The sequence below is a fragment of the Halichoeres trimaculatus genome, unplaced genomic scaffold (assembly GCF_033239565.1).
Source record: "Halichoeres trimaculatus isolate MK-OKI-2021-1 unplaced genomic scaffold, fHalTri1.1 fHalTri1_scaffold_15, whole genome shotgun sequence".
In the NCBI taxonomy this organism is placed as follows: domain Eukaryota; kingdom Metazoa; phylum Chordata; class Actinopteri; order Labriformes; family Labridae; genus Halichoeres; species Halichoeres trimaculatus.
Genome location: NW_027437193.1, coordinates 21,021,381 through 21,043,530, shown reverse-complemented (window position 1 = coordinate 21,043,530; position 22,150 = coordinate 21,021,381). Strand labels below are relative to the sequence as shown.

The 22,150-nt window shown below is 40.2% G+C and overlaps 1 protein-coding gene across 1 annotated transcript in view; it reads left to right on the top strand.

Annotated features, from left to right (window-relative positions):
* slc1a7a (solute carrier family 1 member 7a) overlaps positions 1-22,150 on the top strand; it is a 71,951-nt gene that overhangs the window by 6,978 nt on the left and 42,823 nt on the right. Inside the window, exon 2 of the mRNA XM_074688478.1 lies at positions 12,550-12,629. Coding sequence (XP_074544579.1) covers positions 12,550-12,629 — 80 coding nt within the window. The remainder of the gene's footprint in view (positions 1-12,549; positions 12,630-22,150) is intronic.

Genomic DNA, 22,150 nt, shown 5'->3' with positions numbered 1-22,150 from the left:
TGAGGTTCTCAGTGATGATAGTCCCCAGAAAGCGGAAAGACTCCACAGTGGGCACTGTGGATGCATTGATGGCGATAGGGCTTGGTGAGGCTGCAATTTCCCCAAAATCCACAACCATTTCCACTGTTTTCAGAGCGTTAAGCTCGAGGTTGTATTGGCCACACCAGATGGTCAGTCTCCCACCTGTAGGCTGACTCATCCCCACCAGAGATGAGTCTGATTAGAGTGGTGTCTGTCAGTTTGCGGAGCTTGACAGACTGATGACTGGAAGCGCAGCTGCTGGTGTACAGGGAGAAGAGCAGAGGAGAAAGGACGCAGCCTTGAGGGAACCAGCGCTGATGTCAGACAGGAAGTCTGTGATCCACCTAAAGGTGGACTCAGGCACGTTCAGCTGGGGGGGGGCTTGTCCTGAAGCAGAGCTGGGATTATTGTGTTAAAAGCAGAGCTGAATTCCACAAACAGGATCCTGGCGTAGGTTCCTGCTGAGTCCAGATGCTTGAGGATGAGATGGAGGGTTAGGTTGACAGTATCATCAGATCTGTTAGCTCTGTAGGCAAACTGCAGGGGGTCCAGGAGAGGGTCTGTGATTGATTTAAGGTTGGAAAGCACAAGGCACTCAAAACACTTCATCACCACAGAGGTCAGGGCCACAGGTCTGAAGTCATTTGGTCCTGTGGTCCTGGGCTTCTTGGGGAACATGGGTAAAAACTAACAACCACGATGTTCATACTTGAATCTTCCTGTAAACTGCCAAAAATGGTCCCTTCTACAATAAATAAATAAATGAAATAAAATAGCACAGTTTCTTTGTGAGCCTAGTTAAAATGATGAGGTGATCACATCATTACATGAGGATCTCCTAACAACTGGTTCACGACATGTTGGAAGGATGGGCCTCAAACACCAAGGTTTGATCAGACAGACCTCAAGGGCTCAGAGGGAAGAGGCTTTGTATCTAATCTTTGTATCTTATAAGATCTTGTCTTGTATCTTATCTTAATCTTATCTTATCTCATCTCATTTTATTTTATCGTATCTTATCTAGTCTTCTCTTATCTCATCTTATCTTATATTATCATATCTCATCTCATGTTATCTTATTTTATCTTATCTTAGTGGAGAGGGAAATGGGGAGTTTTTATGACCTGTAAATCATGTGAAAATACTAATTGGATATTTGATGTTTAATTCTCATTTTGACTAAAATATTGCACCTATATTCTTGAAATATTTTTTTTTTTCCTGGATTGCAATTACATTTTCATGTTATGAATTTTGTCCTAAATACGCTTCCATAGTGCCACAGGTTTGAACCAGAAGTTTTTGATAGGGAAGATTCAAGCACTACTAAAGAGCAAGGTTTCATCACTTGGGTCTTTCAAAAACAAAACATCTGCCATTTGCCTCATCTCTGTAGCTTTGCAATGTATCTCTGAATAACTAGTCAAAAATAATGCATTAAAAATATTTATATATATATACACATATATTTCAAGTACCCACGCTCTCAGTTCAAAGGAGAGCTTCTGGTGAATGTGAAGTGTCTGCAAAGATTGCATAAACAAAGTGGCTTGCTATTTATTATTCATTTTCTCTTCAAGTTTTCTGCCTTATTAAAAAGGTTTGCTATTGAAAATGTTTTGAAAGTGGCTATGCTGGCCTCTGACTAGATGATTTCATGCCAGATTTGACACCTCAAGTGACCAGGAGGCATGGCCTGATTTAGGGCTGTCATTATTAATGATTTATCAAAATCACCCCTTGAGCATGTGGCATCAATATGCCTTTTTTATACTCTCAGACTTGTCAGAATCGTATTTATATTTATATTTTCCTGGTCTGACTGCCTCTGACTTAGCAGTCAATTAGAGGGGCTGGCTGTGAGGGTGGTTGTTACATTAGCATGGCAGTGAATGTACACAAAACTGTACCAAGACCCAAGTACATTATTAGACAGTGTTGGGCAAATTACTTAGAAAATAGTTATAGTTATTTGTTACTTTCCCCCAAAAAAGTATTTGATTAGTGTCGGTACTACTCATTCATAAACATAATTAGTTACCAGGGACAGTAATTCTTGTGTTAGTTTTTTGAAAAATCTTTGATTTTGCAAAAGAATTCTGTTTCTGAGCAGGTTTTTCTCTGGGACATAATCTGCACATATATGTTTTTACCTTTTACATCTATGATGTTGAAGTGGACTCTATTGACTTCCATCCTGAAAATGACATTGATGTAACGCCTGTACTCCCATCCTAGAAACGCCAGTTTTAACCCAGCAGACAACTCAGCTCTCACGCAGATCAAATCCGCTGTCCCTGTCCTGCATCTTAGACCTGCCAACACTCCTGATTTCAAAAGGGTTCCCCTGCTTTTTAACCCTATACCTCACTCCACTCCCAACTTCTAATTTCTTCTGATAATCTCGTATTTTTAAGTATGGTCTCATCATCTCTAAAAATTGTTAAAGTTCCATAAAGCATCTACCCCATCCCCCAAGTTGGTTTAATCCAAAGACGCTGCAGGTGCGGGAGATCCTCTCTGACTGCAGGTCACACAGACGCACACAGGTGGCCATGTGATATTTGTTGCTGAAAAGTTTACTTTAGCATCAGCTCTTTGTAAAAGGGCAAGTCAACATTGTTATTAAACTCATCATTACTTGTGTGTCTGCCGCTTTCCCCCACATTATATTTGCAGAGCTCTCCTGTGCCTGGACACGCAGTAACCTGCCCCATTTCACTGTCGGTAACAGCGTTATAACGTTTATAAAGAATAATTAATTAGATTACCTGTTACTGGAAAAGTAATGGCATTAGTAACACCAGAAGTTTTAACGCCATTAATCCCAACACTGGTGCTGGAAAGGAAGACTAGCATGTGTATTAATATTCTTTACATGTGTTACACTTTTTGTCTCCAGGTTTATTTTCTGAAGTTGTGCTTGGTTATATAAGCTTCTGTGAGATCTGTTATCTGTGAGACCTAAGATCGCTACTACTTGTTATGATGAATAACCAGTAAATCCTGCCTCCAAAGCAAAAGACCAATACAAGCTCGGGATTTATGGCACCTGGGGTGGACTGCCAGATTTTAAAGGGGGCCCATGCCTCCCCTGGGAAATTCAGGTTTATTAAGGATGCTAATAAAGTCTCAATACAAGCAGTTGCTCCAGGCTCTTGTCACTTTTGTATCATTCTCGTGAATATCTGAGATGCTTAATAGGAGCTTCAGAAGTACTTCAACTAAGTGTTGGTAAAGGATCCAAGCTCAATTTCTGTCCCTGACCTGGATATCTGTGATCTGACGTCCTCTTCAGGTCTGATAAACCAGTAATTGCTGTTTGACGTAAGACATTTGACAGACAGCATCTTTAAGAACTGTAGCATTCTCCGAATACACAGGTAGATTAACCTGGTGGCAATAAGCCTTAATGTCATTGTGTTAACTCATTTGTCTAGAGGCTGAGTGTAACAGACACTCATTGCTATGTTAGATTCGTACTCTGAAGCTTCTGACAGAATCAAGCTTCAGGGAAGATTTTCAGAGCAGAAATGAAGAGGAGAAAAAGCTCAACAAACACATTTAGCAGAGAAAAAGTGTTGATGGCAGGGGTCCCTACAGCTGAGAATACAGATTTCATTCAATTTCTACCAAATAAACAAAGCCTTCAGAGGTGTTTCTTTGAAGCTCAACAGGTGTCCTGACTCTACCAGCAACATTTCAGAAAAAACTCTCAGCATCATATCAGATCATCTCTCTCCTTTTTCAGAAACAGTTGGATTCAATAAGAAACACATTTCCTGCATTTGTGTGTCTATGCATGAATTCAATTTTTTTGCCAGCCCATTGACTTTTTGTGTGTCTTTGTGTGGTTGTGTGCACTTGAAATTGAGCTGAATCAGCGAGTGTGTTTGTTTCATTGTTAGTAAATGACATGCCTCAGAGGCAGATTGTTCCTCCTGCAGCTCAGGGGTATTTATTGGATAAGGCCGTTATGGCAGTGTGTTCGAAATAAGGTTTTCTCCCCAAAAAGAAAAAAAAAACATTTATATCAAGAAGTCAGTTTGTGTGATCATAATGCTGACCAATGCCACTTTTACGGTGTTCAGCTGCTATATGTTTTATTTTCAAAAAAAAAAAAAAACACTTCCTGTTCATCCAAGCGTGGTTCAATAGAGGCAACTGGACACACCCATAGACTGTAAAAAAAAATGGACGTCCTCTTGCTCGGCTTGGAGTGAGGTCTCCACAAAAACTGCTCCCCCTGGTGGCTGGTTGCAGTATAGGTTAAAAAATCCGGCTTTCCAGCCAACCCAGATGGGCTGTGGTCAATCTTTCAAAAATAGAATAGAACTTTATTTGTCATTGCAACCTGTGCAATGAAATTGCAAAAAAAATTCAATTCTCCTCGTAGAAATGTTTCTCATGTCCAATTGTTGTGGTGATATGAAGATATCATTTGGCTGTCTTGTATTCAAGTTCCCCTTTTTTCTGGAAAGTTTCATTTTCATTAGTTAAACAAGGTTAAAAACAAGGCTTTACGTAAGGCTTAACAATGACTGACAGCTGCCGTCCTTGTGTATTTTTTTCGAGGATTATAAAATATTTTGGGAGGTAGGTAATTCAAAAATTGATGGTGCCGTATATATTGTTTCCTCAGTTTAATATGTATCATTTAGGTTTTAAAGGGAAAAAAAATAAGGGTCTATCAAAATTGTTGGTTAGTTAGTGTGCAGTCATTTGTAGCTTATTTTACATGAACAGCTGTTGGTACAAAAAGTAATGTGATATATGAGCACATGATGTAAACATTAAGACACAGACACATTCTGTGTGATTTTAATTGTAAGTAACACCCCCATGATTTATTTGTTGTAGCCCCTGTGCCCCCATCTAAATAAAGTCTGGATCCACCCCTGGCTGTTAGAAGGGTTGTTGGAGTCATCAGCCTACTTCACTAATTCATGACAGTCATTTTGGTTAAAGGAGTCATAAGTAGAATTTTTATGGTCACGTGTTCTCTGGTGTGAGTGTGGCCTCACTTGCTTGGCTAGAGAATCAAACTGTGCTGTTTGATGGAGATTTGTCCGGACTCAGAACTGTGCTGTCTGTAACAGCGTGTCCTTGAAGATGTGTAGACATGAGGGGCTGGCTGTTCTGTGCAGGGCCGTGTGTCTGTAACGTGTTTTTTTAGTTCTACCAACACACAGTTCCCTGCAGTCTTTGGTGCACTGTATGGCATAAACTACATTGTTCTGTTTGGGTGGTGGTTCACTGTCCTTCAGATTAACCATCTTTAAGTCTCAGTGTGTTGAAAGGCTTGAAATGTAGCAGAATGTTGTGTTCATTGAAAATTCTTCCAATTTTCTCAGATATTCATAACACTTTTGTTTGTTGCTGTTCAATTCTCTGCTGGAGCTTTGCGGGTTTTAAGTGGTTCCTTGGCATGTTTTTGTTCCTGCTCTTTTCCCAATGATTACTGAGCTCTGAGGTGTAAAGTTGTTGGTAACTCTACAGCACGTGTTCCAGAGGATGTGGTGTGGGTTGGAGAGGGGATACTGGCTTTTTGAGTTGGTTTCCTGTAAACTCTGATGTTGAGGCTTCTGTCCTCTTTGATGACACCTTTTCAGGAAGGCAAGACTGTTCCTCTAACACCTTTTGATCTCAGGATGTGTGAGGCAGCTATATGTCTAAAAATAATGTGATACCAAAGCTCTACTGAGCTGTGTACGGGTTTGTCACAGACGCAATGTGTAGATCTTTGATGCTGCATCTTATTGCTCTTATTTTTTCATCCCAGCTGCAATTCAGACCACTACACCACTTCATTCTGGTTTTTGTCTCCACAGTTAGCTGTCATTGTGGTTCAGTAATGTTTTTTGGGGGGGGGGGGGTTTGGCCAGATTTTTAAATCTTGGCATCCCCTTTTACTTTATATTTACCATATTTCAAATGTGTATCTTTAATCATTTTTAGAAACACTGGAGACATATACAGGTGCTACATTTGTCTCTTTTAATGATGCATTAGTGAGAGTGTGAGCTTACTTTTGTTTTTTTTACTTCCAAGAAACACAATGCAACATCGGTTTTATCTGAGCTCATTATGTGGAGACAGCCAGATGTCATCTAGAAGTTGCTCTCTTGCTAGTCTTTTGCTTGCTGTCTCTTTAGCAGCAAGATATTCCTCCTCTGCTTCTCAGGTTTGTCATTTAATGCTGAAGGTGCTGTAAATCAGCAGCCTTCCAGACTCAAGCAGAACTACAGGAAGTACAGGTGCTGTCAATAAACCGCACACAAGCTAGGCTACAGTTATCTACACGTGTACCCAGTTCACCATGTAATGAAGCTAATTTTGAGAGAGTCAAACCAAAGTATTTATCTCAACTCATCAATCATCTTATTGTATTTATTATGAGTGTGTCACAGAATCTTAATCTTTTTTGTTGTTGTTTATCTCATTTTTGTATCATAATCACCAAAAAAGCCCAAGATTACCCAGCAGACACGGTAATGTCTGTAAAGATTATTTTAACTGAGTTTTCCTCATCAGCAGCCAACAAAGTGTGTTTGAAAATCTAAACAAATAATTAGGACCATCAGTTGTTTTAATATTAAATGAAAAAAAACAGCCAAACACTTACTCTGAAGATTAACTTTCATTTGGCTTTTCTGGTTTAATAATTTAACTCCTGAATATTGAAGAAAGTCTGTAAACTCTTGCATTCAGTGCAGCAGTAGAGTCTTGAGACTCTGCAGCCTAAGGTGAAACGCTGGTACACACTCACTGGCCACTTTATTTGACACACCCTGCTAGTACCAGGTTGGACCCCCTTTTGCCTTCAGAACTTGCTCAATCCTTCGTGGCATAGATTCAACAACTGGAAACATTCCTCAGAGAGTTTGGTCCATATTGACATGATAGCATCACGCAGTTGCTGCAGATTTGTCGGCTGAACATCCATGATGAGAATCTCCCGTTCCACCACATCCCAAAGCTGCTCTATTGGATTGAGATCTGGGGACTGTGGAGGCCATCTGAGTACAGTGAACTCATTGTCATGTTGAAGAAACCAGTCTGAGATGATTCCAGCTTTATGACATGGAGCGTTATCCTGCTGGAAGCAGCCATCAGAAGATGGGTACACTGTGCTCATAAAGGGATGGACATGGTCAGCCACAATACTCAGGTAGGCTGTGGTGTTTAAACCATGCTCAGTTGGTACTAAGGGGCACAAAGTGAGCCAAGAAAATATCCCCCACACCATTACACCAGCAGCAGCAGCCTGAACCGTTGATACAAGGCAGGATGGATCCATGCTTTCATGTTGTTGACGCCAAATTCTGACCCTTCCATCTGAATGTGGAGCAGAAATCCAGACTCATCAGACCAGGCAACGTTTTTCCAATCTTCTATTGTCTAGTTTTGGTGTTGCTGTGTGAATTGTAGCCTCAGTTTCCTGTTCTTAGCTGACAGGAGGGTCACCTGGTGTGGTCTTCTGCTGCTGTAGCCCATCTGCCTCAAGGTTGGACGTGTTGTGTGTTCAGAGATGCTCTTCTGCAGACCTCAGTTGTAACCAGTGGTTATTTGAGTTACTGTTGCCTTTCTATCAGCTCCAACCAGTCTGTCCATTCTCCTCTGACCTCTGGCATCAACAAGGCATTTTGGCCCACGGAACTGCTGCTCACTGGATATTTTCTCTTTTTGGGACCATTCTCTGTAAACCCTAGAGATGGTTGTGGGTTAAAATCCCAGTGGATCAGCCGTTTCTGAAAAACTCAGACCAGCCCGTCTGGCACCAACAACCATGCCATGTTCAAAGTCACTTAAATCACCTTTCTTCCCCATTCTGATGCTCGGTTTGAACTGCTGAAGATCATCTTGACCATGTCTAAATGCGTTGAGTTTGCTGTCATCTGATTGGCTGATTAGAAATTTGTGTGAATGAGCAGTTGGACAGGTGTGTCTAATAAAGTAGCCGGTGAATGTACTTTGATTCCCAAAGGTCCTGAGGCACACACGATACCAAGTCTTCTCTCTTTTGACAGCAAGTAGTGTTGCACCAGGTAACTTGGGATCTTTCCAGAAGAAGGTTAATATTTCTTTGCCTTTCACGTTGGTGCATTGTCGTCAGTGCTGCAAGAACCACTCATCACTTTGATGGATAGCGTCTTAGTCTCTTAGAAGCAGAAGCAGACCTGGATCAGTGTTGTGCAGAAAGAAGAGTATGTCTGGGGTGACATATACAAAAAGAAAGAGGCTTCCTGATGGCAAAGTAATGTGCTGAAAAATTCCTCAGCTGTGTGTTTACTTAAAACCAAGATATGCACTTAGAGAGGGGGTTGCTCAAAATTAGTTAAATGATGTGGCAGACCTGGCCCTATCCGAAGAAAACTGGTGCTGTTTCTACAAGTAGTTTTCCATTAAATCTCAGAGTTTACATACTCTAAATACATATCATGGCACTCCGAGATAATAACTAACTAACTCTGTGTATGGTCATGTGGGATGGTCCTTATTGTTCAGGTATAAACTAAAACACTGGCACATCCTTGTCTATAAGGTTATTTTTGGCCTTCCACCCTCTTACCTTTAGACCTACATCATTCAGAAGAGTACAGGAACCAATGGTCTTCCTTCCCATCCTTATTTGCTGTTCGTCCCAAAGGTCAAAAATGAACAGGGGAAAAAAAGGTTTTTAAATTTGCTGCTCCCTCTGCCTGGAATAATTTACAAAAAGAGTTGAAACTCAGCAAATTGATTTCATGGGACTCTGTTAAGAGAAAGCCACAGGACGCTTTGATTTATTTGATTTATTTATTTTACTTATTTGTATTACTTGCTGTTTTTGGTAAAAAGCAGCTGCCTAAATTGTTGCCCGTCTGTTATGAGCTACCATGTACTATGTTATAAGACTGTTTTAGCGTTCCTCTGAAACTCTGTTCACTGCTGTGGTCTTGGCCAGGCCAGTCGTTTTTTTTTCCAATTAGGTTTCCTTACCTTTTTAAATGAAGGTTAAATTGAGGGTCTCAAACTCACCGGTGTCCACTGTGGTCAGTGCACGTACGAGAAACATGTAATCATACAACCCCATTTCTAAAAACTGAAATATCCCTTCAACATGCAGAATCCTGAAAATATAACTTATTCTATATTTACTTTTGCATTTATTTTTGAATGAGGACTTCCTCTAGTTTTGGAGAGTTTTGGAACCTTCATATTTTTGGTTCAGAAACAAATGAGCCCATGCTCTGAGTAAATGAGTTTACTGTGACCCCTCAGTGATCTTAGATGATTAACTTCAACTTAACCACTCATAACACTTCCTAAATGTAGAAAAAACATTGAAACAAATGTATTGCACCACTGTATGGATTAAAAGTAAAAGGGAGGTCTTTGCGCACTGTTTAGATTCTATACTTGGACTAAAAACCAGTGACTGGAGCTAATTTATCCAAAAATTTCACCCAGAAAGAGATTTGAATTACTGACAGCAGGTGCAGCACCACCTGAATCATTCCTCATGAATAAAGAAAACCTCTGTACCAGTGAGATCTATCAAGAGTGGAGAATACAGATGAGGAAACACGGATAGAGAAATGAAGCTCAAACTTTGGTCTCGACTAGCTGTGCGTGTAATCCTACAGCTGCTGTTGTTAAAAGTTATTTCTCTGAAGTTGTCTTCCTGAGTTGACTGCAGCAAAGTGTTCTTTTGTAAAGTATGAAAATAAAAAGTTAATTGCCAAACTAAAATTAGGAAAGATGATGATTGTCAGTTTATCTTGTTAGAAGCTGACATTTGCTGCAGTGTGTACCCACCTACACCAAACGCCAGAAAATCTCAAATGGGCAGCATGTGTGAACAGAAACAGAAAGTTTTACCTTATCATTACCCAGACTTTTTACCACCAGCACCCTGGTAAATTTTTTTTTGCAAGAAGTCAGATGAGCGGTTATGAAAATGTTAAAAATGATCCACAACAAGCAAGTGGGCGAGCGGAGTGACTTCTATAAATATCCAGAGCAATCTTGTGCATGAATTGAAGTCTTTTCTCCATACCAGCATTTTTCTCTGCCACTCATCTGTTGCTACCATAAATGCCTGCAATTGCACAAAGCATAGATGCAAAGACTAAAACTATCACAATTGCATCCGGCCTAATTACAATCCTACTCACCTACAAAACCACTTCAGTGTCTGAAAAGGGAAAATCTGCTGCTTGTGTAAGAAGCAAACCTGGTAAATGTCAGGGTCTGGCAGTTCTGAAATGCAGAACAAACCACCGGGAGTGCTTGGGTGGTGAAAAGGCTTTTTATGAAAAGACTGAGATAAACATGGAGACGCTTTCTCCATGTAGACCATTAACCTATTACTCCTGTCAAAATGACCTTAGTCAGATTCATATGATGTATTCGCTCATTATATTGCAAACTTGACAGAAGTAACAGAGGACTTAGAGGGTCTAAGTCTGCCTGGTTGTGACTCAAAGTGGCTTTAACCTTTTTCATTTTCAACACTTCAGAAGAATACTTGAAGTGGAAATGCTCGTTTAAACATCTGAGAGAACAAACCCAGATAATGTGCAACAGAAAAATCTCTGTTAAAGCAAAGCAAACAGTATCAGCTTTTATGGATTAAAGTCACACACACTTGAGAGGTAAGCCCTTATATACAAGCAATACTCTGTTTTGACAAACTAAGGGGAACATAATGAAAAGATACATGAAATGCATGTTTGTTCTGAAGAGGGACTCTCTGTACTGACAAGAAACTGCAAAAACAGAAGTTTGGAGGAATGAAAGCAGGGTAAAAAACTGCCTGGCCTTTCAGTAATAACAGCATAAAAGCTTAAAGCAGTTTGAGACAGCAGGAAGTAAAATGACAGAGTGCTTTGTGTGGCTAAGTGCTTCTTAGTAGTTTGTTGTGTTGTTGTTTTTTTGTGTTGTTTTTTCCTGTAGCAAGGCCACTCAAGCTTCAGGACCAGTTATGATTGAAAAAATAAGGTTTATTTTTAACTATGGGCAGAGAAGAAATTTCTTTCAGTCATCAAAGCTGCAAAACCAGACACTTCAAATTCTTTAGGTTTTAAAACCTGGTGAAGCATCTTAAAGATTCCCAGAGTCTTGTTGTTCAGTCTTATATAGTTTATCTATTTCTTTATTTATCATAAATAGAGTGCACTACAATATTGTACGAGTATGATGATACAGCAGTGGCGATTGCTCTATGACTGCAAGGGAATGTCCCCCCAAAAAGTGTTGATATGTACTGCTGTGTGTACACTTCATCGACAAAACATACACTAGAATTCTTTTAACTTCTGTTAAGAATCAGCTACCTATCACAGGTAACTGGCTCCACCTCCTTCTCATTCATCCCCATAGCGTCTCAGAGCTTTAACACAGTCAGATGCTGGGCGTCTTCTGACTTCAGCGGGGAAGTGGAGAGTGGGTTGTTCCACTGAGGAAACTGGATGGTCATTGGATAAACGCTGGGCTTTGTCCCGCCCATCGGACACTGAGCATCTCTGGGGTCTATGTATGTACCACGTTCTGTTTTACATTTCCAAGATTAGTCGTCTCTGGCCAAACCCATACTCGAATAGAATAGAACTTTATTGTCATTGTAACAAGTGCAACCAAATTGAAGTCACAGCAGCAATCAAGAAAACAAAAGTAAGAAAGTGTAAAGAAAATGCAAAAAGGTCCATAAGAAAATAGATGATGACAGCTTGTCCATCATTGTCCAGTTCAGCCAGCCTCCACCTCCACAGGGTCCAGGACTGAGCTTCTTCAGTCATGCTCCATCTCTGTCTCCTAGATCCTGCTCACAGCAGGTGAAGCTCTTCCAATGTGGCGTTGGTGTCTGGTGCATGATGCTACTCTGCCTTCTGGTATTCCCTCTGTTGCTTGGTTAGCACCTGTCCATCTCATTGGAGATAGATCTTATGTTCCCAATAACAATGGATGGAAGGACAGGTCCATATCATCACTTCTTAGCTCACACCTGAGAGCCAGCACGTCGTCCTCACCTCCTTCTCATCACCTTGTGAGAAGACATCAGGCCTTACACAAGTTAGCACTGACATGCTACAGGCTGCTAACAGCTGAGTTCACATGTCAACAATGCAGCCATGGTTACATGTAGGATCTCCAGACAAACACAGGAGCAAAAAGTAGTAAAAAGGATATCACTGCAAACCACAAAAAGTTTGGTTTCCATGACCAACAAATGAGCCATACAAAGTATTGATCCACTCCAAATACAAAGATTATGAAGAAGGGACGACAAAAAAAACGTATTTGACAGTCGAGTGACAGGGTGTTTGAAAAAGGCAAATGGAAATGGACTTTCTGTACAGCGCTTTTCCAGTCTGTTCTTTCAAAGCATCTTTTTTGTGCTTGTCACATTCAGCTATCAGTTTTTTGGGGTTTACCATCTTGTACAAGGACTGTAGAAGCTGGGATCATACCCTGATCCTCTGACTGAGAAACAACCGGCTTTATCACTGATCTTAACAGTTTGTGTTTCTCTGTCCCTTGCAGGAGGTGAAGTACTTCCAGTTCCCTGGAGAGCTGCTAATGAGGATGTTAAAAATGTTAATTCTGCCCCTCGTCGTATCCAGGTGAGATCAGCACAGCACCACACACACTCTAAACTAACGAAAACTTTCTGGGTTGGTTATAATTTTTAATGCTAGAATGTGCTTCATGAAAAGGTCAGGTTCAAATGAAGAGTTAATGAAGTGATATCAAACACACACATAAAAATCTGTTCGCTTTGAGTGTTCTTGGTCACCCGTTGCTCTGATATCATCAAGTTTGTCTTCTGCCAAAATCAAAAGAGCTAAAATATTTTGATTATTTTGAACTGAGAAGGAGAGAAAACTGTTCTGTCGATGAGGGAGTGTAATCATCACAGCAGCTTCTTACCTGATCTGACAAAGACTGAACAGAAATACTAACAAAACACTTTTATGTTTGGTCCCATTTTTCAAGATCTAAGAGTTTTTCTATGTTCACAAATTTCTCTCAAATACTGTTCACAAATTTGTCCAAGCCTGTGTCAGTGAGCACTTTCTCCTGAACAGAGTGTTGCATTCATATTTTTGTCCTGTGTACGTATAAAAGGAGGTTTGCTGCAAAGAAGATTCAGATAACCTGAGCTGTGTTTAAGAAACGTGCACCTGAGAAATTCACCTTCTGCTCTAACAAGCATTGCATATTTTCTGATGGTATAAAACATTTTTAAATTGGTGAGCCCTGAGCTATTTTAGGATTCTCCTGATAAAATTGTGACTGCGTTGGATTGAAGAGCTGAAACATTTTGAATCAGCTTCTGCAAATAGGTTATAAACAATCATTCATGTTTCTGGAGGATTGTTATCAAGAGAGACATTACGTAAGCAGAGAAACTCATTCATGATGCATCAAGGCTAATTACTGTCAGGGCATTACTCTGTGTACTTCTGTTCTTATAGAAGACTAATTCAACAAATTCCTATAGAGTATGCACAAATGTGGTTATTTTACCAGCTTAATGCATTTTTTGTCAATTATGAATTCCTTTATACCTTATGTTAGACTCCTGACTTTATCAGCTGTCCACAGGAACTGTGCTGTTTATTTGTGTAGCGCTGGCACTGAGCATGAAATCAGCCCAAGCCACCTGACAAATTATTTCAGGGAAACTTGGCATTTTTGATTGGACAGCTGTAGCGAAACAGGAAATGTTTGGTAAAATATGGAAGGGTAGAGTATTATGACAAATTATTTGTATGGGAGATTTTAGCTGGTTATGAAACAGGCTGAATTCAATATCTCATTTTTTTGTGCTTTGAGTAAAGGGTGGCCCTGTGTTTGGGCAGCATACGAATCTCAATCTGAAGCTACTGAAACATCTGTATTTAAAAACAGAGCCAAGTGATAGTTCAGGTTCAGGACATCAGCTGCTCATTGGCTGCTTCCCTCAAATTTTGCAGTGTCCTTTCTTGTCAGTGGAGCCCCTCTGTTCTGTACCTCAGGGTCTTTGCTGCTCTCCCTGCCACATGAAAGAGATGGACGGTGCGCTCTTTCCACCTCAGAGCCAAAAGCCGCTTTTCCACCAAGCAGCCCGGTTCGGTTTAGTATGGTTCAGTATGGCATGTGACTCTTTGATACAAGAACAATCAATCTTTGTTTCAGAGAAGTCTGTGTGCCGCCAGGAGAAATGCAGCCACTATTGCACGTTAATTGACAATTCTACCGACCCAATCAATGGTCTGCAGTGTTGTAGCTCCACCTTCTGAGAGCGGATCGGTTCAGTCTGGCACCTATACGGAAGGGTCCCAAAAAGTGGGACAGCTCGTCTCAGTTATTTAAGGATCTGTCTTGGGATAAGTCAGTGGAAATGCCACAAAATTTGGGATGTACTGAGACGAACCGAACCACTCTGCTTGGTGGAAACACGGCTATACAGCCAAATAGAACTCCTATGGTATATATGGTAAATAATATAAATTAGGGAAAGAACCCGGAGGGGGAGAATACCACAGAAACCCAATACCAAATGAACCTGGCTATAATCATTACACAAAAACATCATGAGGACTCTCGAAGGGTATAATTACAGTAATGTGTTTATTTCCTTCTTAAGACATTTTTATCTCCACCAAGGAGGTTATGTTTTTGGGAAAGGCTGTCTGCCACGAACGGATCTTGATAAAAATTTCACGGAAATGTTCAAAATGGGATAAGGAAGAAGTGATTAAATTTTGGAGGTGATCTGGATCATTGTCTGGATCCAGGACTTTTTTTTAAAGGATTCTTTATCATTGTGAGATAGGGCCGTTTTCACCATATGTGTACATAACTCCACAATAAATTGTCAGATTGCTTTGCAAAACAATACAAGACAAGTTCACGATCCTGGTAATATTCTGGATACTAAGCTCCAGAGTATGAAATATTCATATGAAAAAAACACTGTCAGGTGACAAATTATGGTACAAACCTGCAACTAACAGCAAATTGTAGCAGACAGTCTGCTGAAAGGGAGTATAACATTAAAGTAGGACTAAAGTGTTGCGTGAGAATCACAATATGCTTGGAGGAGGTCTGTGCTCTCTGAGTGCTTTTCTAGTTTAGTCATAGATTCATCTGTTTGAGGTCCAAATGTCATTCCTCCATGATGTGAAGACTATTTTATTTACAGCTGAGATTTGCACCTTTGGCTGTGCATGGCTGTCTGGGGATGAATGCTGATGAGAAGCCTGATCTAGATGATAGTTTTGCCTGACCTTTTAGCAATTCATGTTAAAGTAAACCCAGCTGTTGCCCTTTTATAGCTTTGGATACAGTTATTGGCGTTCACAGCCTGCCAGATTGTTCAGTTTGACTATTTTAGGCTCAAAGCTTGTTGCCTGCTTGAGGTCAATGATGTCCAAAGAGCGAGAGAGAGAAAACCTCGCAAAACAAACCATGCAAACGCACCAGTTACATGCAGGCTGCTTTGTGCAATAAGCTACTTACAATCTATGCAACAGCAAAGACTGGATGAGAAGTTAATCCTCCCTCCCTTACCCTGTCTGTCTCTACCTCTCCCTGCCATCCAGTTTGTCTCCCTTGTTTGTTTCTCTTTTTCAGTTTTCTTTTGTTTCAATATCAAATACAAAAAAAGTATTCAGAGATCTTTTCTCCTCCTTCTCGTATATTGGGATCAATTTCCCTTCTTTCACAGATTTAGATCAAGGGATCACCACAGCACAGGTTTCCATGCTAAATGTGTTGCACGTGAAGTGAAGAGACGTTAATTACAACTAATCTGAGACAGTGCATGCATGAAGCAGAGCAACACACACACACCATCTCCCCCTCTCAGGAATGTAGGAGCGATAAGATCCATTATTCAGCACATGGAGCACGGGCGCATGCTGCTGCAGCAGTGTCAGGAACACACACAATACCTAGCCACACACACTAGTGCCTGCCTGTGATTGGATAGAGGCAATCATGGATAATGAAAGTGGAAAGCATTGCTTGTTACTTCACAGCTGCTGTGTCCCTCTTTATAATTGCCCCCCTACCTATCCAATCTGAGATAATTTGCGGAGCGTCTGCATTTCTTCAAACCCAAGCCAAAGACACAAATACAATCTTCGTCACTCCATGTTCACTCGTCCTTCTGCTCTGTTCTGTCAATCTACCCTCAGGTGACAGCAGTGTGAGTCTAGAATGGGATGTGTAGACCAGCATGGTGCATGGTACAGCAGGGCTTAATAGGGGTGAACATCCGCAGCAGTCCTATAGCCTGTCTGTCCCCATTTTTTTCCTCACCCCTGCGCCATCTGTGCACCAGCCAAAGCGGAAACCAGATTATCCCATGAACGCGTCATGAAGAATCAATGGCCACTCCACTTACTGCGTCCTTATGCTCCATGTATCTTTTTATTTTTTGGGTCGCTAATCACTTAGCTGCAATAAACAGAACTTCTCAGATGATAACTGCATTTGTATGTGTGGTTTCTAGAAAGAAAGCTCAAGCATCTTAATATAGCGCTTCCAAAGGATGGTCTTCATCAATGCTTTGTCTGAGATCTTAAGGTCAAAGGTGAAGAGCCGTCAAATGATATGTAGCGTTTACACAAGCATATGGCTGATCCACACCGTTTTCACAGCCCCGTTACTGCATCTGTCTTTGTGTGGATTCTTGTTGTTAGATGTCAGTGGGTCCATGTCACTCTTGAACACCACCATCACAATGCCATGCAAGTGTGCATTTACAGAGTGCTTATTTACAGAGTTGTAACCCAGCATTACCTGATTTGACATGATGGTTTCTCCTTTCATAGCCTCTATGCTTCTGTGCTTGGGAAATAATTGGCATGGGGGAGAAAGTGAAAACGTTGCACATATATTTTTTCTCTTTGAAAATAAAATTAATTGCTTGTGGGTCTATGACATTAATGCAAACATGTCCAATTTGTCTTGTCTTGGAATGGCTTGTTTGGCTTGGGCACCCTGCACTGATTCAAATACTGTTTTTGGTTGCATATAAGTATGACTATGGGTGATCCTTTAACCATCAAATCTGTCTGAGGGTTAGACCACAGAGCAAGATAATTATGAGCATTTATTTTACTGAGAGAAGAGCATGGAGATAAAATGAGCTAGGGTGTAATTTTCTTGAGACAGCACCAGTAAATTCAGCGTAAAAGAGCTTGTTAATGGATGTGCCACAAATTGAAGCCCTTCATGCTTTTTAATGTGAAGCAGAGTGTTCTTGCTGAGACTGTGGACCGGCCATGTGCTCATGGAGTCACAATGTAATTTTGCCGTCAAATAATTTAAATTCACCCTAATTTATTGTGCAGGTTGTGCTGCAAGAGGTTCAAATCAAAGAGCTCAGTTATTAAAATCTATTATGAATTCTACATTTGTGATGACATGCAGGGATTAAATATCTTCACAAGCAGTGAAGAGACCATAGCAGTCATCTTTTCTCACTGTTTAAACTTCTTCATTTTTTGGAGGTTGTGTAACTGAAGCATATTTCATTTAAAGGCAGGGTTGGCAGTCCTGAAAAACTAGCATGCATTTGAATGTAGCATCTCGTCAGGACTCCACTGAGCCCCTCTTCCCCTTGGAGCTCCTCCAAAGCAACGGCCCCGCTCACATGCACGAGTGCCACTGATTAGCGACTATGATTGTGAATGACTGAAAGACAGACTCAGCACATCATTTTATGTTTTGCACTATGTCGAGTCATGTCTCATTTAGAGGAAAGGAAACACTAAAATGTTGAAACGTAAAGCTAAAAAACAAATAAACAAATGTGACTTTTGTTAGTACTCACAACTGTCACACTAGCATCCACTTTTACCTGTGACCATTATCAGGAGTAAAGCTATAACACAAATAGTACATGTACATTTTCTGTAGGACTTACTAAATGTCACAATTTTTTTTTGCTTGTCAGAGCCCCTGTGGTGAGCGTTTATTAGACTCTGATCCAGACTACAGCCCAGAGCCAAGTACCCCATCAGGTCAGGGGTCGAGCTAGAGGGGCAGTAGTTAGAGACCAGGGAACAGAAAAAGAAAAGAAAGCCTCTGTCTTTCTCGTGGTGAAACGTACGCACAGGGGAAGGGCAAAATGGCAGGACAGGATTTGATTGGTTTAACAGATTGGATCCTAATCGATGTGATTGGCTGATGTTTTCCTGGGTTTTCTCCTGCTGTAGATAGCAGATATTATTTGCTCTCATTTAAGAACACATCAAGTATTGCTTGCCATAGGGACATATCATCATTTTAACCAGTATAACAAAAAGTGTATCTAAATCAAACTACCAGTTTTACCTTTAAGTATTTGATCACAAAAGTATTTTAATGCCCCAGAACTTTGCAGCTAGTTCAGTGCATTAAATGTGAATTCTATTAATTGACTGACAACCTGAGGGGGTTTCATTTATGAAAATTTGAAGTAAACATTGACATTTAACTGGGGCTGTCTCTCACTCAGATATCAGTCACACTAGATTTAGCTGCTGAATAAGAAGCTTCGACTGTCACATCAGCTCAGCAGCATAACAAACTCCTCAACTTAATTCAAAACAATCTTTGATTAGTCATTACATAAGCCCTCATGTTCTGCAACTTCCTTAAAAAGCAGCACTGCCTTCTTCAGGCGTTAGTCTTTTTTCATATTGATCCTGCGGTATTGTTATCTTGGTGAGGGTTTTCTCACACCAACATTACAATACTGCAGGATCAACATCAGAAAGCTGACTGCTGTAAGGGAGGCTAACTAACTGCCAGTTAGACTATTAAAAACAGATGCCAATGTTGAAGCTACCACAGAGAAATTTCAACAGCTGTAGGCGAGGCATGCAGTAAACCCTGAAGAGGACACTGGATGGTTTTGTCAGCATCTTTAAGTTAGTCGATTGCATCTGACACTTTCAAACCTTAAAAAAAATATATATATATTGAATATAAGTCATTAATCTTCATGCTGATAGTCTTTGTTGCTCTTATCAGTCACAAGGAGGTTTGTATATTAATTTTAGTTTGTTTCATAAGCAGTTAAAACTCCTCACATGAGCTTTAAGAACATGGAGGAAAATCGTAACGAGATGACTTAGCCAGGTGCTATACTGCGGTCCTGTCCATTTCGCGTTTTATGTTATGATTACAGGAAATATTCAGTTTGGTAAAAGAGAATTTATGTTGGCTCATTTTAGAAAGTCAACAAAGCCAACTTTTACTATTTCTAATGCTCAGACTCTGCATTATACAAACTATCTTCAGCCTGATCGAATAGATTTATTTCATTTAGCAGAAAAGCTCCTCCAGCAGTCTCTGAAGCCATGTCGAACACGTTATAGACACCAATATTTTCTTTTTTGCCAGTGTGTTTTTATTTAGTGTTTTTAACCATTTAGAAGCATGTTGTGATTGTTTTGAAGCAATAAAGCCCCAATTGAAACACTTTGCTAGCGTGAACTAGTAAGCTAGCAGTAGCTCCCTTATAAACTACTCACTTAACTTTAAGGAGGCACTGCACTTAACCTGAGAGTGCTTCATGTAGATGTTAACCTGTTAGGGTTTTTGAAAGGTGACCACTGTTAGTAGTTAGGCTTCTGCTAGGAAATAAAATACAAGTAAAACCTAAACAGAGCATCTACAAACAAGCTAGCGATAGCCTAGCTTGAGTCTGCTACAAAAGCTTTAGAAAAAAACAGAAAACTAAAACAGCTACTTTTATTGTGTTGTATTAGCCTTAGCTTTTACACCATTAGCACTCACTCTATTAAGGGAGTCATTTTGACTACTAAAAAATTTGCAACGTCATAACTTTGTTGTTATTAAACCTTTGCACCAGTAAGACCCTGACTTTTCCTTAACGTGAGCATATTTTATTCTTCCATTGTTTTAGCATTTAAATTCTAAAACACAAAAAAGATCTGAGTAATATTACCTCGAATGGCTGTAGCAGTCAAATTGACTGCCTGGTTTTTACGGGGGGGTCATATTTCACCATTTGGAACATTTTCCCGCTCTTTCCTGTGCTCTTGTGTTTGTTTTGTTTTTTTATGCACAGTGAAGCTAAAATCTTGCTATAGCTTCACTCAAAACCAAATAGAGGCATAAATGACAACTATAGATGGACGGATATGGAGGCTTTAGCGTAGCTTCAGAGCTTTGAGGGAGATTCAGGTTGATGACCAGGTTCAGAGAATAATGTCTCGATGTTTTGAAGATGATTCATCTGGCTTTTATTCTTTATAATTTCCATTTAGTACTGTGATGTGTTTCTTAACCTTTTTCATCAATTTATTCTTAGATCTTTTTATTGATTATCCAAATTATACGCCAACAGTGTCTGGACAGTCAAAATGACTGCTATGGTCATTCGGGGAGTTGCAAAATTTAATCCATCACCACAAAGAGCCAACAAAGGGTGACAAAACCTCTGATTACTGACACTTGGGTTCATCATACAAGTTTCTTTCATCAGTGCACTTTTAAACTCCACGGTGGGCACCCAAGCAGATGAAAAATCATCAATCAATCTGCCTTCAGAAGCTTCGTAGCGTGAAGGGTAATAATATTTGTCACTTTCCCAGGCTGGAGAGTGGAAAGCTATAAAATCATCCATATGCAGGCATATCATCATGTTGTCACTTCCATTTAGCTTCAGTGAAGTGTGAGGCTAATGTACAAACCTGTACCTACTATTTGTGTTTGCTCATTGGTGTGCTAGCTTTTTCCACAGTGGGCGGCTGAGTATGGTATAATTGTTGCCTGCCTGTCATCTTCGGAGCTCTTTAAGCACTGACCTCTTCTTTGGCTAGCCCTCCTGATGTTACAGGTCAATATGAGAAGTTGGACTAGTCACTGATCAACATGTGCAGACACATCCGTACTCTTTGGTCGATGGTGCATTGGGTACATTTTTCTAAGGGTTTGAAACAGTCAGCCACATAAGCAGCAAAAAAAGAATAATCAGTGTTGCAAGCCTGGTGCATTGTTTGTTTCTTTGTTTAGATAAAACAAAGCTCATTAGTGTTTCCTTAATATTTGTTGGGACTTGGACTCAAAGCTTGAAAACTGGGTAGTTCCACCCAAAAACACGACAGCTGTTGCAGATACTTAGCCGTGTTGCAAAGTTTCCCTTTCTTCTTCCAGACTGCAAACAGCTTCAATAAAAAGATAAATAGTAATAGTTTCTAACAAGCTTGAGGGTTTGGAGGTTTCATTTTCCCTTCTTCAGTGACTTTACAAAACCAAATAGAGGAGAAAATGCCATCAGGAGTGAGCTGTGCTGAACAGGCTAAATAATAAGAAACTCTGAGTTTACTTCACTGAGAAAACTGCATGTTCTGCTACAGTTCTGATCAGGTGACACATAGTGATATCTGTTACAACCCCAGCACACTATGTACCTAATACAGAAGATGTACGGCAATCGTGCAGCGTGTTATGTTACATCACATTTCTGTCCTTTTCTTTCCCGTCTGCTGAGTTTGCCTGTGAATAATAAATAGTTTTCTTGTTTATCTGTCCTTTCTGGGACACAGAAACCTGACACAACCCTCTCTGCTGCATGTTATTGGTCAGCTCAGCAGGTCAGGCAGCAGAGTTGGATGAACAAGAGGTTTATAGTGAATTGGTTTTCTTAATCTCAGCATACAGAGAGAGACAGATAAACACTAAGCAGAGCACAACAGGACAGTGAGGATTTCCTGCCGATGGCCGTAAAAAATACAGTAACTCAAACACAGACCTTAAGCCCTGCAGCAGGACCATAAACTCACTGTATTAGTTATTCATTTCTTAAAACTTCATTCATTTAAATTTAATGTAGTTTCTTAAATAATAATGAATATCTCTGTGCTTTGTGTCTTTTTCTTGGGTTGTTCTGTTTCTCATGAATGTTCAACAGTGCTGGATCAATAAATGACTAATTACACATGTGATTACTCATCGAGCCAGCCCCACTGTTCTCACAGATTGTTAGATTGCTTCTCTTGTGAGCACCACATTAAAAAACAGTGGGTAAATAAAAAGAGCCATTAGTGGACGTCACTGATCATTGATATAGACTCGATTGCTCACATAAGCAAGACCTTCATGCACAAACTAACCATACAACAACATACTGTTC